The sequence below is a fragment of the Kalmanozyma brasiliensis genome (assembly GCF_000497045.1).
Source record: "Kalmanozyma brasiliensis GHG001 unplaced genomic scaffold PSEUBRA_SCAF3, whole genome shotgun sequence".
NCBI classification, from domain to species: Eukaryota; Fungi; Basidiomycota; class Ustilaginomycetes; order Ustilaginales; genus Kalmanozyma; species Kalmanozyma brasiliensis.
Window position 1 is genome coordinate 1,977,793 of NW_015961970.1, and position 15,537 is coordinate 1,993,329.

The 15,537-nt window shown below is 57.9% G+C and overlaps 7 protein-coding genes across 7 annotated transcripts; 3 read left to right on the plus strand and 4 right to left on the minus strand.

The window, feature by feature from the left end:
- Positions 1-84: 84 nt before the first annotated feature.
- Positions 85-2,154, minus strand: PSEUBRA_004590 (Digestive organ expansion factor, predicted; the record flags this gene model as incomplete). The annotated part of the gene is made up of 1 exon (XM_016438110.1): positions 85-2,154. The coding sequence occupies one exon, from the start codon at positions 2,152-2,154 to the stop codon at positions 85-87; it is 2,070 nt and encodes a 689-aa protein (XP_016291664.1).
- Positions 2,155-2,513: 359 nt separating this feature from the next.
- On the plus strand, positions 2,514-4,679 carry PSEUBRA_004591 (GTP binding domain protein; the record flags this gene model as incomplete). The annotated part of the gene is made up of 1 exon (XM_016438094.1): positions 2,514-4,679. The coding sequence occupies one exon, from the start codon at positions 2,514-2,516 to the stop codon at positions 4,677-4,679; it is 2,166 nt and encodes a 721-aa protein (XP_016291665.1).
- Positions 4,680-4,807: 128 nt separating this feature from the next.
- Positions 4,808-5,365, minus strand: PSEUBRA_004592 (Ribosomal protein L49/IMG2; the record flags this gene model as incomplete). Its single annotated transcript, XM_016438114.1, has 1 exon — positions 4,808-5,365. The coding sequence occupies one exon, from the start codon at positions 5,363-5,365 to the stop codon at positions 4,808-4,810; it is 558 nt and encodes a 185-aa protein (XP_016291666.1).
- A 335-nt stretch (positions 5,366-5,700) lies between these two features.
- PSEUBRA_004593 (Protein translocase complex, SecE/Sec61-gamma subunit) lies at positions 5,701-6,358 on the plus strand (the record flags this gene model as incomplete). Its single annotated transcript, XM_059465333.1, has 4 exons — positions 5,701-5,797; positions 5,932-6,005; positions 6,196-6,219; positions 6,350-6,358. 4 exons carry the CDS (start codon positions 5,701-5,703, stop codon positions 6,356-6,358), a joined length of 204 nt encoding a protein of 67 aa, XP_059320572.1.
- Positions 6,359-7,200: 842 nt separating this feature from the next.
- Positions 7,201-8,698, minus strand: PSEUBRA_004594 (Ribosomal protein L29; the record flags this gene model as incomplete). The annotated part of the gene is made up of 3 exons (XM_016438120.1): positions 7,201-7,281; positions 7,678-7,962; positions 8,696-8,698. The coding sequence occupies 3 exons, from the start codon at positions 8,696-8,698 to the stop codon at positions 7,201-7,203; spliced, it is 369 nt and encodes a 122-aa protein (XP_016291668.1).
- Positions 8,699-9,411: 713 nt separating this feature from the next.
- PSEUBRA_004595 (uncharacterized protein) lies at positions 9,412-13,323 on the minus strand (the record flags this gene model as incomplete). The annotated part of the gene is made up of 1 exon (XM_016438144.1): positions 9,412-13,323. One exon carries the CDS (start codon positions 13,321-13,323, stop codon positions 9,412-9,414), a length of 3,912 nt encoding a protein of 1,303 aa, XP_016291669.1.
- Positions 13,324-14,524: 1,201 nt separating this feature from the next.
- Positions 14,525-14,861, plus strand: PSEUBRA_004596 (Splicing factor 3B subunit 5/RDS3 complex subunit 10; the record flags this gene model as incomplete). Its single annotated transcript, XM_016438132.1, has 2 exons — positions 14,525-14,613; positions 14,690-14,861. The coding sequence occupies 2 exons, from the start codon at positions 14,525-14,527 to the stop codon at positions 14,859-14,861; spliced, it is 261 nt and encodes an 86-aa protein (XP_016291670.1).
- Between the last annotated feature and the right edge of the window lie 676 nt (positions 14,862-15,537).

The following is a 15,537-nucleotide window of genomic DNA, read 5'->3' on the forward strand; positions in this document are numbered from 1 at the left end:
TGGAATGACAAAGCCGTCATTCCACAAACAACATCACAGTCAAAGTCTGTGTTGCTGCTCCTTCGTGACGACCGATCTTTGAATTCATACAAACTTCCACGTCGCCTTATCGCCCGCCACCATAGCCTTTGCCTGCTCCGTGCCCACCACCTTCTCCAGACCGATCAGATCGTACTTGCTATACACCACATAGCTCGCAACCTCGTTCGCATCCACCTCCTCCTCCTCTCCCCAATCCTTATTCAAAAACGGGAACTCCAACACCTCCGAGAAATACCTCGCGTTCTGGGGAACCTGATAGAATACGACCGTCTTCGTGCCCCTGATCTTGAATCTTCGGTAGAAATGCGCTCTCTCGGTCAGCAGGAGGAACCTCTTTTTCCCACTGGCAAAGGCCTCTCTCGCCCTTCGAATGTCCTTGGGTGTCGAGTATTCCGAGATGCTCGTGTAGGAGAGGTTGGCCGTCTCGCCGGGTTTGCGCTTCTCGTTGTGCTCCCGGAGGAACGCGTCGAGGCGCACAAAGTCAAAGTAGCTGGGGACGAGGATGAGCGTGTGACTGCTGCTGACGGCCGACTTGCTCAGCTGCGCCAAGGTCTTGGTCGTGAAGTGGGCGAAGCGGAGGTCGGGCTCGGAGTGCGGGTTGGCCGCTTCGAATCGTGTAAACGTCTGACGGACACCAGAGACGACCTTGGACATCTCCGCCTCGCTCTCGGGCGTGGGGGCGACGGTTCGGATCTTGCCCGCAACGTTCTGCAGCGTGTGGTTGTACACGGAGCGCAAGGCGGGGAAATCGTGCGCGGAGAGCATGATCGTTTGCCGAAACATCCCCGCGCGATTGTCCAGGTAGAACTGCTTCACGCGGGAGAAGTCGGTGTCTCGACTCTGACGTGGGATGTGGTTGAGTTTGTCGAAGACGTACTCGAGATGCTCCCAGTTCTGCATGCTGATCACATCGGTCTGGTCGACGATCACCATCTCGATGCTGCTCAGGAAATCGCTGTCGCCCTTATCCTTCTCCATTCCCAATCGCAACCCGAGCGGAGAAGCAACGATGACATCCGAGTCGTAGAATCCACTGAACAGCTTGAGACTCTTTCGTGTGACCTTGAGCCCGAGCTTGAACGAGTCGTCGATGTTTCCGGCAAAGTTGGCGATGTGATCCTCGGGATACTTGGCTGCCACCGAGGCATCAGCGAGCTTGTCAATCGCCCCTTCGGGAAGGTTGTACTCCTTGGCAAAGCGCGACTTGTTGTCCACCTGCGAACAGAGACTGAACTTGGTGAGCAGATCGACCCATTCAAGCGCGGAGTTGCGGAAGGGTAGGAGGACGAGCACTTTGGGTCGCGTGAAGCCTTGGTCGCGCAGATCGAGGTCAGTGTCAGCGTCGGATGCGCCGCTAGCGGCGAGCTTGGCGAGCTTCTCGTTATTCTTGAGGACTCGACGACGTGTTTTGGCGACGTGCGACATGGCGTGCATGGCGAGCACTTGGCGGTACTGCGCGCGGTCACGGAGGGCAACATTGGCATCGCAGAAGTCAGCGTAGCTGCCAAGCGTCGTGGCGAGCGCTTTGTGGAGTGGTGTCGGTGAAGAGAAGTGTTTGGCGGTGAAGGCGTTGAATGCATCGAGCACTTTCACTTGCGGTTGACCGGAGTACTGCTGTGAATCGAATTCGGGAAGAGAAGGGCTCGAAACAATGAGCTGCGTGGAGAAGGAGGGCAGGGTGGACCGCGAAGTCGACCAAGTGAGCGAGGTGGTAGATTCGGGGAGTTTGGCGATAGCTTGCGCATGTGGACCGTCACTGCCAAAGTGAGCATCGAACGCGGTGATCTGGCTCTTCTTCTGCTGCTTCTTCGGAGCTGAGGAGGAGGCTGCGTCAAAGTCCTCTTCGTCATCGTCCGAGACCTCGCCCACAAGCTCGAGACCGTTCTGCGAGATGGTAGTAGATGCGACGGGAGCTGCGCCATTCTTGGCTCGTTTCGAAGGCGAAGGTGTCGAGGAGAGGGCGGCCTTGGAGGTGGACGCAGTAGCTTGCTGTGCAGCTACCGCTTTGCGAGTGATCTTGTCGTAGTGCGTGAGGTTGGAAGATCGCTGTCGCTTGCCTGGCTTGGCAGCGCTGACGTTGATCAGCGTGAGCAGCTTGAGTGTCGGATCCATATTGACGACCGTCCTCCGCTGGATGCGACGATGGTGAGGATGAGGAGAAGTCGAAGTGCGGTAAGTTAGCAGGTTGCTGAAGCGGAGAAACGGCGGACAGGAAGAAAGCTCGAAGGGTTCGGAAAGGGTTCTGCTGCTCCCTAACCACAAAAAGAGGAGTTGTGTGGAGGAGTAGCCAGAAAAATTTCGCAGATGTCAACCTTTTTTTTCTTCTTCTTGAACAAATCAGCGCAGCAGATCAGTCAAATTTGGGAAAGGCTCAGTCGAGTGACCATGTTCAGATGTGATTGACATCGCTCGCCACTACTTCACCTCTTCACACCATCATAACCCATCACAGCTACAGCGGCTTCGTCAAAATGCCGCTCGCTCAGTCCAAGAACACCGTTGGTCTCGGAAGGGCCATCCTCAACCGCAGAGCAAAGGAGGCCAAGCAGCGCAACCAGACCGAATTCCACACCACCGACATTAACAACTATGGCTCCGTCTCGAATCTCCGCTCCGTCACTCACGAAGGTGACCTCGAGGAGTTCCTCAACACTGCCTCTCTGGCAGACGCCGACTTCACTGCAGAGCGAAGGAACGGCGGTGTCACCGTCATCACTGCCCCCAATCGCGAACGCACCCGCCACAACCCATACTTGCTCACCGGCCAGGAGGAGCAGGAGGTGCTCAAGAAGCACGTTCAGAACAAGGAGCGTCTCCGTGTACCGAGGCGACCCGAATGGACCAGTGCTACCACACGTGCTCAGCTCGAGCGAGCCGAAAAGGACGGTTTCCTCGATTGGAGGCGCGGTCTGGCCGAGCTCCAGGAAGGTGTCGGATTGGTGCTGACGCCTTTCGAGAGGAATCTGGAGGTGTGGCGTCAGCTGTGGCGTGTCATCGAGCGAAGTCACCTCGTCGTTCAGATCGTTGACGCAAGGAATCCGCTTCGCTTCCGTTGCGAGGATCTCGAGAAGTACGTCTCGAGTCTTGGCATTGGCTCGACCAACGGCATCGAGTATCTGGAGGAGGGTTCGACACAGAAGGGCCCAAGGAGAAATCTGCTGCTCATCAACAAGGCCGATCTGCTTGACGACCAGCAGAGGAGGTATTGGGCTGACTACTTCGATGCGCAAGGCATTCAATATGCTTTCTTCAGTGCAGCCAATGCTGCTGCCATCCAGCTCGCCCGAGCGGAGGAAGAGGAGAGGCTGCGTCTGGAGCAGCTCAAGCTCGCAGAGCCACGCACCGAGGATGACGACGACGAGGAGTACAGTGACGAAGACGAGGAGGATGACGAGGACGAGGACGACGAAGTGAAGGCCGCGTCTGCTGCGGTCAGTCAAGGCGCGAAAGACGCCCAGCCTCTGGTAGGTCAAGAAGCAAGTGACCGGGTGCTCGATCACTCTCAGGCCGCTGTTCGTGACAACTTGGTCGCCGAGAAGGCTTACGGACAAGACGATGCAGTCGACGCTGCTACCGCTACCGCTGCCACGACCCTCTCTGCTACTCGCGACCCAACTCGCGTGCTCAACGTCCTCGAACTCGAAGAGCTCTTCATGGCATGCGCACCACCTCTCGACGATTTCGCCATCGACGGCCAGCCCGCACCTTCCAAGCTCGTCGTCGGTCTCGTGGGGTACCCCAATGTCGGTAAATCATCCACCATCAACGCGCTGCTCGGCGAGAAGAAGGTCTCGGTCTCCTCCACTCCTGGTAAGACCAAGCACTTCCAGACGATCCACCTCTCGCCCACCACTGTGCTGTGCGATTGCCCCGGTCTCGTCTTCCCACAATTCGCCACGACCTCGGCAGAATTGGTCTGCGACGGTGTGCTGCCCATCGACCAGATGAGAGAGTACACTGCTCCCGCCGAGCTTGTCGCCAAGCGTATTCCCAAGGACATCGTCGAGGGCACGTACGGCATCCGAATCGAGACGCTCACGGAAGAAGAAGGCGGCAATGGCGTACCTACCGGTCTCGAGATGCTCACCGCCTACGCTGTGGCCCGAGGCTACACGCGTCAGGGCCAGGGCAACCCAGACGAGTCACGGGCGGTCCGTTACGTGCTCAAGGACTATGTCAACGCCAAGCTGCTCTACGGCAACCCGCCACCTGGCGTCGACGCCGACACTTACAACGCGGCCCAGCGCGAGCGTGCACGCGCGGCCCTCGCCGGTCGCAAATACGATCCCTCCACCGCGCACCTCGCCGAACACGAGGCTGCCGACGGCGACTTCGACGACCTCGATGCAGACCTGCAGGCGGAACTCGCAGAATTGACACGAAGCAGAGGGTCAGGTGTCCCGCGGCAGTCGGCGAAGTCGAAAGCTCTTGATTCGGCATTCTTCGACACCATGGCTTCGTCCAAGCCGACCATCGTGGGCAGGACAGGGTTGCCGACCGCCGCGATTCAGGGCAGGATCGCCAACGACGGCTCGGTGATCAAGATCGGCAGTGGGCAGCAGGGTCAGGCGGGAAGTAAGAAGCATAACAAGGCGAACAAGCGCAAGAAGCAGCGCTCCGGGGCCGGGTTCGACTGATGTACGCTCAGCAATTGCATTCGCTTCACCTCGTTGACCTGGCCGTTTGTGAAATGCGTGTGTATTGAGATGCTGATATGAATCAATGCTATGTGAGACCACGGCCCGTGTATCTGGTCGGGATGGGATTAGAACCCTCTACTTTCCAAGAAGGCCCTCACCTCATCCACCCGATTCCCTCGGATCTTGATCTTCCCGCTCCCCACAACCTTGCCGGTCTGAACGGGATCCAGATAGCTCGGGTTGCCCGTCCTCGCCAACATCTTCCGTCCTGGCTTGACGCGGAGCGGCTTCTTATTCACCTCCTGTCCGAACATGTCTGCCTCTGCATCGGCGTAGGATTCTGCGAGGAAGAGGGAGAGGTCGGTCTTGAGGTCCGAGATGGAGCCTTGGATCTTGCGGACTTCGGTCATGGTGCGCGTGCCACCGTTGCGTACATCGGTGTAGACGGGGAGAGAGGAGAGCGTCTTACCGACGCGCGGGACGAAGTAGCTGTATTGTACGGGGGTCGGACCTGCTTCCGATTCGACGTCAGATGATGGGGTACCGAGTGGTGTAGCGACGGTTGAGTTGGAGCGCGAGGGTGAAGGGAGTTTACTGCTCGATGCGACTGCTGCGGAGGTTGAGGCGAATGAAGATGGTTGGTGCAGCGCCGTGCGCAGTGTGTTGCGTGCGATTGATGCCATGGTTGCTAACGCCTGTGAGGGTGCTGATTCGCTAGCGACAGATGTGGTCGATGATGATGACGAAGAAGATCAAGGTATACAACTTTTCTTCTCAACCTCAAAAAAGTCCACTCCGGGTCCGCCTAATTTTTCGACCCCTTTCCGTCTGTTGTCAATGAACTCTAACATCTGTCTAGAATCCGTCGGATGCGGAGAAGAAGGTTATTGGCCGACGTGGCGCCCGTTCCACCACGGCCTCCCTCCCTCATCGCAGGAAGATCTCGACGCACCCCCTTCCCTTCGTCACCCACCACATCAACAACGATACCATCACAGGTGGTCAGGACGCTGCAATCATGTCGGACACGATCAAGGAATTCGTCGATATCCCGCAGAACTTCTTCCGCGAAGGGACGCACTTTGTCAACCGATGCACCAAGCCTAACCGCAAAGGTGAGCAACCACCAACCCCGGCTTCGCCTCCCTTCTCTACGCAGGGAGGGGAAAGGCATGGGCAGTCGAGGATGAAGAGAGATGCGAGCGGGACCTGTGCTGACTTCCTCAAGTTCTCGCTGGGTCGACAACAGAATACATTCAGATCTGCAGAGCGGTAGGCCTCGGATTCGTCGTCATGGGGTTCATTGGGTACTTTGTCAAGCTCGTACGTACACACCTTGATTCTCACATGGCAGCATTCCCATCGCATTCGTACGGCCCGACCAGTTGGAATGCTTCGAACGGCAACCGAGTCGAACGAAGGCTTGTCGCAGCCGTGTCGAGAGAATGACAAGCATGGAGTGGGAGGAAGTTGCTAACACGCCCACCTTGATCTTGACTCGCTGTTGGCACAGATTCACATTCCAATCCACTCGATCGTACGTTGTGCATCCTCTACCGAACAGACGACATGGTCGACCATGTCGCTGCGCCGAACTGCCCTGCTGACTTTGTCCCTCCTCGCCTTCTCGTCTATCCCTACGACTTGCGATTCTGTCGTCCTTGCAGCTTGTGTAAGTCTCCTCGTCCCGTGCAGTTCCCTGTGTAGACGAAGGAGGGATCGACCGCTGACCGAACTGCTGTCTCGTTCCCTCTCGTGCATGTCACCTTTGCTTCTCGAACAACAGCGGCGGAGCCTAAAGCACACACACTCGCACGCACCGACCAAGTTACCAGGGTAGTGCTTGACAATACGATCCTTCTTCAGCAGCATCTCCCCTCGTATGTGGTTTCTACGAGCGTGTTACTAGCCGCGTGGTTCTCGCTAGCGTGCATATCAACGCGGTGCAAGTTTGATGTCGACGGAAAAGCTCGAGTGAGAGAGTGTATATGAGTGCTGGGCAGGACACGCCGGGGACACAATACAAGGTCGACTCAGGGGGGGTGTGGATAAGAGCGTCTGCGATGCATCGCGATAGCGCAGCATACCGAGCTTGAGCCTGGCGTGCCGCATGTGTCGGCCCTGCTCGCCAACGAGCCGTAGTCGAAGGTGCACATCGACATGCTGAGACCTTGTGAGTGGACACACGACCAAAGCCCGAACGCGCACGTCCACATCCTGGACCAACCCATCCCCACCACCTCCTCCCCCCACACTCACACCCTCCATCAACCTCACAATTGAACCTTCACACAACTTAGACACTGAATCACGCACGAATCACGCACGAACATGAGAGCAGAACGACCGGCCCTTTTCGAGAACCGATCATAGTATTTTTTGGGTGTGTGTGATGTGTGCAAGCGTCACCGTTAGAAACGACAACGAGAATGACTAGTGTAACATGCTATCCCATCTCACCTTTTCAGGCGCAGAATGGGAACAGCGAAATCGAGGATGCAAAGAAGAGGAGAGACGCTTATGCCTTGAGAACGTACTTGCGGTTGGCAAAGTGGATCTCGCGCTTGTGCTGACGCTCGGTGATGCGGGTGCGCTCGTGCTGTTGCGATGGTGAAGGAGAGTGAGGGAAAGAGGGTCAGCATTATGTTGAGATGACAGGAAGTGTTGCAATAGAAGAGCGGTGTGCGGAGGTCTGAGATGCGGGGCGTTGGGTGATGCCAAGATGGTAGACCTGCTTATCGACAATGGTGGGGAGTGTGTCCATGGGTTGTCTTGCAGCACAGCGTCATCGGTGCGTCCGGCAACAGCGTCCATCTCCGTGATCAGATCAAGTCTGTGGCCATGGCTTCGGCACTGGAGCTGTCCGGATGCAATGACCAATATCGACCACAACCGTTTGTACCGCTCTGCATGCGATGAGCCTGACCCAATCGATGGCGCCTCCTGCTCCGCACCTCCTCGATAGCACCGCTCTTCTTGTCGACTCGAAACATACCTGGTTGAGCTTGCGCCTGATGGCGCGGGTCTTCTTGGCGCGCAGGTCCAGGGGGATCTGGGACTTGCCCTTGTAGAACTCGCGCAGGTTGGCGCGCTGCTTCTGGTTCATCACGGTGAGAACACGGGCAATGTCCTTGCGCAGCGAGTTGATGCGCAGGATCTTGCTCGACGAACCACCAGCCACCTTCTGCACGCGAAGGTTGAGCAGCTCCGTCTTGAGCTCCTCCAGCTGCTTGGTCAGGTCCGTCTTGGACTTTGATTGCAGTTCGAATGTCTTGACAACCTGTTGGGTGGAATGCAAATGGCGGGGTGTGAGTATGTTGTTGAACGAGGATGGTGGTGATGATAGCGATGGCAAGAGGCTGCAGCAGCATGGCACGTCGAGGAGGCGGATGTAGATTCGACGACAATCGGTTGCGGGACAAGGCTGAGAGTCACAACGGACGATGACCGCAAGATTGCGCAGATGATGGTGTGATGGCCGTCGATGGCACTTGCTCCTTCTCCTGAAAGTGTGCATGGCATGCTAGGGCAAAGACCAGTGCCTTGTCTATGACATCAACCTCGGGAGGGGTTGCTTGGTGCCGGTGATGACTGCAATCTGCGGTGGCCGTGCATCACGAGACATCACTGTTGTTGATTATGTCTCTGCGCTGGCAATCGATGGTCGATGTCGTCGAAAGCAACACGCTGCGTGCAGGTCAACACATCCAGCGTCCGAGAGCATGACCATGGGTTCCGTCCTGAGACTGCTTGTACGGAGTGTCGTGGTGCTGCTGTGTGCGTGTCGGTGCATCATAATTCCTTCTTAGACGGCAACATGCTCTATCTCGCAGTGACCTAGTACCATGATCATTGATCGTCCAAGTCCGCATAGCGTCGATAAGTCACATCCTCCTGAACAACCCTGACCGTCTGCTGAACCATGCTTTGCATGTCGAACCTGCATCAAGTCGGTCGAACGCTGTGCCATGCTGTGCTATCTCTGTCGTATCTGCTGAATGTCGAACACCTACCATTTTGACGAAGTTCCGAAAAGGGTGAAGAGATGGTGAAGAGGGTCTTGAGGATGGAAAGCCGGACAGACGATGATGACGACCAAGTCGCAGACTCGCACTCAGCTGCTTGGCTGCTGGTGTGCCGGGCGGGAAATTCTGTGCCTGCAGACGGCAGTCGTGGCTTCGAGGTTTCTTCCAGGCTGTGGGCCTCACACGGATTCAAGATTTGACAGCCACCCAGGGCTCAAGGTGAAATTGGAGGCAGCAGCCAGGCAGAATGAACGAGGCGATGCCACTTCCAGGCGCAAGAGCAGTCTGAATGGTTTTCTCTGATTGAACGCGGGCCCCTCGGCCGAAGTCAAAAGTTGAGTCACGTGAATGCTAATTTTTGCCCTTGTCCGAAGAGGATGTCGTTCTAACAAATCTGACTTCTCAGCTTGGCCGGCTCGTCGCCCCTCAACGTCGCTCAGATGCTGGCGACGCTCACTGGACACAGCTATCAGACAACCGCATGATCATGATGGAACGACAGTCGATGTCATTCTGTTGCCCTGATGGCAACGTACAAATACAGCGGTAGTACCGGAACGATGCAATGATACACTAAAGTAAGAAGCCGCTGGAGGCAAGAGAGACGGATCCCGATCGAGTCGTCTGTAGACGACTCCCGGCGATGGTCCTCGTTTGCGCTCCTGATGACGATACTAATACGGCTGTGTGATTCTGGCGTGGAATCAGATGGCGACGGAGAGATCGCTGGTCTTGTATCCGATCCGGCCCATGTTGCTGCTGGCGAAGCTTTGGACGCTGCTCGACTCGGGCATGTCGCCTACTTCGCTGCCCCTCGAGCCCATCATCCCCCTCATGCCCATCGACTTGCCCATCCCTGCCTGGGCGAAAGTCGACTTGACGGGGCTCGGGAAGTGGCCCATGCGCGAGAAAGAGCCCAGGCTGGACGACATGGATCCGAGCGAACTTGAGCTATCCGAGTGAGTGAGAGACGGCTCGGCGTGTGCGACACGGCGCGATTCGAGCGCAGCACTGTTCGCGCCGACCACGGGCAAAATGCCACCGGCGCGGTAGGTGGTGGAGCGGGAACTGCGACCTTCGTCGTTGTAGCGCGAGGAGCGGTCGCCTCCCATGTGTGCAGGCACAGGGCTTCGGAGGGCGGGTGAGAACGCTCGATCGTTGCGCTTCATCGGGCTTCCATCTCCATTGAGGCTGGCGGCGAGACTCAAGGGTCGAAGCTTGAGCGACGATGGCGAAACCTCACCGCCATAGGGTGAGAGGTGGGCAGCGGCGGCCGTATCGATGGGGGCGAGGTTGCGTGCTGCCCCGCGCATCGGTCGCAGTCGCAACGGAATCGATGTCGTCGAGCCCATGGACGATGCCGAACTCGTGCTCTCCGACGGCGCGTGTCGCGACTGGTACATCGCCGTCCCATCGATGGGCGTCAGAGGCGGCGTCAACGGCCCCACCACCCGCTGCTGCGGCGGCGCGAGTATCAAATCGTTCACCTTCTTTCGCCCGTACGCCCGCTTCGGACTGTCATCCAACTCCTCCCTCTCCTCTTCCTCCTCCACCTCTTCTTCGCTCTCAAACAAGCCCAGACCCATCGTAGAGCTCTCCTCGGGGATGTTACGGAGTGATGACGTTTTGGGCATCTGCGACAGACGGTATCGCTCCGCAGCCTGACTGTCCCGTTTGGCATCCTTGGCTTGCGCCTTGGCCACGTTCTGCTGGACACTGGCCAGCAGCTTGGCCCGACGGTCGGCTGCGAGGTCGAGATCGTCCCCCATCGAGTCGGACATGCACGTGCTGTTGCTCATCATGCTGATGGTCGAGGCGGCGACGCTGATGACCGAGTCGCGGTAGTGCAGGTGCTCATCTTCGTCGTCGGCGCGGGCTCCGGCGGAGGACGTGGAGGGAGGTCGTGGAGTGACGTCGCCGTCGTTGGGGCTGGTGGGTGGCAGATCTTGGTGTAGCATGGCCGGGGCGGAGGGGACGCTGTGGACATCGGGCGACGAGGCGACGCCAAACTCGATGCGCTCAGTAGAGGAGCTGAGCGAAGCCTCACCGATCGGGATGAGCGGCGAGTAGAGCGATTCGGATGGCGTAGCTGCGCGGTCATTTGCCGGCGACGTGGCCCATTGACCGGCGTGCAGCATGGGCGATGGCGACGCGGCAGAGTAGACCGACTGAGGCGAGCCACCGAGAAGACCACCTGCGGGAGCCGCCTTCTTGAATCGAAGCGGTTTGGTGGGTTCAATCTCCTGACCGTTGAATAGGATCGCAGGGCTGCTGATCCCCAGTCCAACCTCGTCCGGTTGCGGAGACAGAAGAGGAGTGGTGCCAGGTCGCGCAGAGGACTTTTCCGGCCTGCTCGCCGTCATCTTGGGTGTCGCATCCGTAGTGGCAGCGCCATCGACGTCCTCGCCCGTTGCGAGGAGCGGGAAGGTAGCACTAATGGGACTGGGAAGGGGGCTGAAGTTGGGCGTGCTGTTCTTCGATGCGAGACCAGGCGAGCTGCTGAACGACTTGCGGGGCAGGCTCAACCTCGCCTTGAGAGTGTCCGTGAAGCCAGGCTTGGGGCTCATCGAAGGCGAAGTGCTACGCAACTTTGGGCTGAGCTGGGCAAAGATGGGGCTGTCCGCGCCGAGACCAGGCGAGAGATGTCCGCCATCCGCAGGAGGATCCGGGATGAGAGCACGGTGGTATGAGCTCATGAAGTTCATGGTGGCACCTTTGCTCGTGCTTGCGAGAGGGAGGTGGTCGCTGGACTTGGCCTTGAGGTTCGTCAGGCCGAGACAGTTGACTTCGACCGACTCGACGTTGATGCTCGGGCTCGGCATCTTGGCGGCCATGCTAGGCGATGGCGGCATGGGTGCAGCTCGCGGGTGCATCAGGTCGGGCATGACAAGCTTGGGTCGGTCGAGTGCCCCGAGCGTAGAAGCTCTCTTGCGCATCGGTCGAACCGGAACTGCACCAGCCTTGGGAGCGTCAGACTGACCCTCAAAGACAGTCGGGAAGCTAGCCTGAGGCGCCTTGTCCTCCGCAACCCTCAGCATAGAAACGGGCATAGGCGGAAGAGGAGGAATCGAAGCAGCTGGCACAATGTTGGCCTTGCCGATGCTCGAGTTTGCCTCAAGGTCGACGCTCGTCTGCGAAGAGCTGTACGACATGGCATCGCTGGAGTAGGATCGCGTCGTCATCGAGTCTGCCACGGTGGAATTGCCTGCTTCGAGGTCAATCTCTGAGCTCTTGGAAGGCCTTCGCAAGCCATTGATGATCTTGGTGAACGTGCCTTGCGATGGGCTCTTGGTAGGTCCCAGGCCGAGACTGAGCGGGCGGTAGGAGGATTCGAGGACCTCCTGCTCCTCTTCGTCGTATGGCAGGCAGGGAGACGGTGCAGAGTCGAAGGCCGCCATGTCGACGAAGATCTGACCAATCGAGCCCGTGGCGCTGTGGAACGTCTCTTTCGCGGACGACGCATTGCTTGCTGCTGTCGCGCGGCTCGCCTTGCTTTGCAAAGAGGCGTTGGAGGGCATCTTGTGCATGGGCGCGCTGGTCGGCGCAGGAGGCAGGCTCTGCGAAGGTGGCGGCGTTGGCAGATGCGATCGGACCGAAGCGGGCGATGGCAATGTGCTCAATTGCGATGCAGGACTGGCCTTCAAGCCTGGAAGTGTGGCAGTCTCTGGCTGAGCAGGCGAAAGCGCTTCGATGAGGCTCTGCATGCCAGCGCTCACCTTTGTCGACTGCGCTGGCTGTGTTGCTACTGCCGAGGTGGGAAGATCGAAAGAAAAGTCGCTTCGAAGCTGAAGAGCCTGCTCGAATGATTCGTCGTTGCCAAAGTCGATGCCGAGGTCGAGGATGGGTGTGAGGGACGGCTCGTCCGCGACATCTTGCGACTTGGCACCTTCCAGACCCCTGTTATCTTCCGACAACAGGGCTGGCTTGGACGCGCTCGTGGGCAAAACACCGAGGCTGCGAAGCAGCATGGAAGGAACTGCACTTCGGGTGAGCTTCTTCTTCTGTTCTGTCGCTTCCTTTTGGTCGTTCACCAGGGTGTCTTTAGAGGGAGAGGGTGATGGTACTCTTGGCGACTTGCCATACGCCATTGGCTTGAGCAAGATGCTGGGACCGGGCGACATGGTGAGCTCGGTGAGGCCGGGCGACTTGGGCGTCCACGGCGATCGCGGCGGCGGCAAGTCGGCATAGACGGGGGGCTGCATCCGGGGCGACAGCAGTGCCGGGTTGGGGAACTTTGGCGATACGAACGTCTTCATGGGGAAGAAGTTGTGCTGTCGCACTGACACGAGTGTCCTCTGCGAGAGCGACATCTTGGTCAAGTCATGGCGCGCGTCGTGAGCGCGATCTGGCGCGAAGTTGAGATGCGGCTCGCTGATCTCGTCTGTGGATATTGACTTTGCTTTGATGTGCTGTGCGTAGATGGCTGCGGCGGAAACGGGGCGTGACGAGGTGGTACTGAGGAGAGATCTGCGTTTGCGAGCGCGAAGGTATCGTCGAAGCGCCACGGCGACAAAGATGAGCGCGGCAAGCACAGCTGTGCACGCGGCGGCGAGGAGGGAGGTCGACAGCGTCGAGAGGCCGCTGTGACCGCCCGCAGCAGCGCCTGTGCTCGACATGGTTGCGTATCAAATGCCCGGATGAGCAAGACGCGACCGTACTGTCGAAGGAAGAAGGTCGTTGCGCGCAGACTACGCTGAAAGGCTCGCTGGACGAGGTGCCGTCGTGATCGTAATGATGATAAGGTCGAAGAATATAGTGATAGAGGCGTGATGGTAATGACAAAGACGATGATGACGACGAAGAGGAGGACGATGATGGTGAAGAAAGTGCAAAGTGATAGAACCTCAACGATTCAGATTTGGCTCACGGCTGGCATGATCGAGGCCGACAGGCCAGCAATCAAGAAAAGGCAAGAGGTCGGTACGACGAAGCTGCAATGCAGATCACTGCCGTCATGTGCTCCTCCAGCAGACAGGGAGGGCAGAGATTTGGCTCTGTGCGAGGCCAGCTCAGAGGTGGCATCGACCATAGTCTGCACGATATCCGAGCCCTTGCACCGGAAAGGCGGGTGGGGTCACTAGGCTGCAAGAGCGTCGATCTGCAAGTGAGACAGGGCTGCAGCGCGAAGAGGAGCGTGCCCTGAGCGAGAACGGTACGAGGCTGACTATCATTCTGCAGCACCGCGGAGGGAAATAGGCCAGCCACGCCAGCGGTCAAAGCGGCCATGAGGCATGCTGGTCCGAGGCATCACGCGCCGAAGGAGGGAAGCCAGTGGTTGGACCCTGAGCTCGAACAAAAGAGTGCATGCCAAGTGAATCGGACTCGACGCTGAGCAAGGCGGCCTTTCAAGGCTTGCAAGGCTCGGTATGCCATCAAGCTAGTCTTGCAGGCTCCGAATGAATCGCAGCTCGAAGCGAGAGATGCTGTCAAGGAGTGAAAAGGAGGCGAGAGTGGATTTGCGCCTCTCAGAAGGACAGGCTCGGCAGACATGACCGAGTTGCATCGTGCAGCTGTCAAACAAGTCCGAGCTGCTTTTTGGAGCGCTTAAATTTGGCGCTGAGGCGAGATGCCCGTCTGCAGGGGTTGGGAACGCAAAAAGCAGCTCAAGCCAAGACGCGACCGTGATTTTTGGAAGCGCAATTACCTACTGCTGACCAAGCCAATTTCACAGGTGATCAGATCCGAAGACCCACGCTCTGAGAAGAAAAAAGTCGACTTGCAAGCAGCTCAGTCGGTTCAACCAGCTGCGGCTACGACCACATACGTCTTCCCTTCCTCCGTCAAACACGTCAGCTCGTGGCATATTCAGCTGGCGCAATGTCGGATCTGCGGTACACGGCGGCATCGCAGCTGGAGCACCTGCACAGCAGGTACACCGGCACCATCAACGCCGACACCGAGAAGCAGTAAGTGCTCGACCATCAATACCTTCCACTTCAGGCACACTCCATACTGACTTGAACCTTCGATCTTGCTCAACAGCGAATGGATCACACATCAGCTGCGCGACACCAGCTCGTCCATCGTCGGCCATCCACCTCTGCTCGCCTACCACGCGCTCGCCGACGGAGAAAGCAAAGCTCGCGTCAAGTTTGAGCTCACCGAGAAGATGCTGCAGCCTTGCGGACCGCCTCCGCAAAAGGAGGACGATTGATCATCTTTTCCTCACCAACGATACCCGATTCCACTTTGATACCCTGACGACTCCTTCGTCAACCAGCACGGCCCTCGCTGCGAACGTATACCCTTTGTTCATCGCACACCACGGACCATTTCGCAAACAACGACATGATCGCATCCCGCGTGACCCGTGTGCACGACTGTGCCTTTCTCATTTCCCCACATCCCTCCCCCTCTCGCCTGTGCTGAACCCACGGTCCTGGCTTATAGAGTCACCCGCTGCCTTTTCCAATGGGCTGTTCGGGCGCTCGCTGGGACCAAGATCAACCCCCTCGAATCCATTTCTGCAGATCAAGATCGCTGACAAGCACCCTTGTTTGCAAATCTAGATACCGAGCCTGCTGCTTCCTGCATAACTTGAACCTGGCGGCGCTTTCCATCTCGCTGTGATTCTTCATAGCGGCCGGACGTCGAAGGGAGGCGGTAGTAGGGACATTTCATCCATAAATCGACATCTTGTTATCGGCGAGAGCAATGCAAACGATGTCGACGCTTTCCATTCCTGGCTGTTGAGCATGTGGTCCGTCTGATGAAGATGAAGATGGAATCTGGTGGGTGGGGTGCATTGGGCGGGGTCTGGTGAACGAGAGCAAAAAAGAACTGCAACACCTAGGATTCCCGCGTGGTCCCCCACCGCAGTACTGACTAGG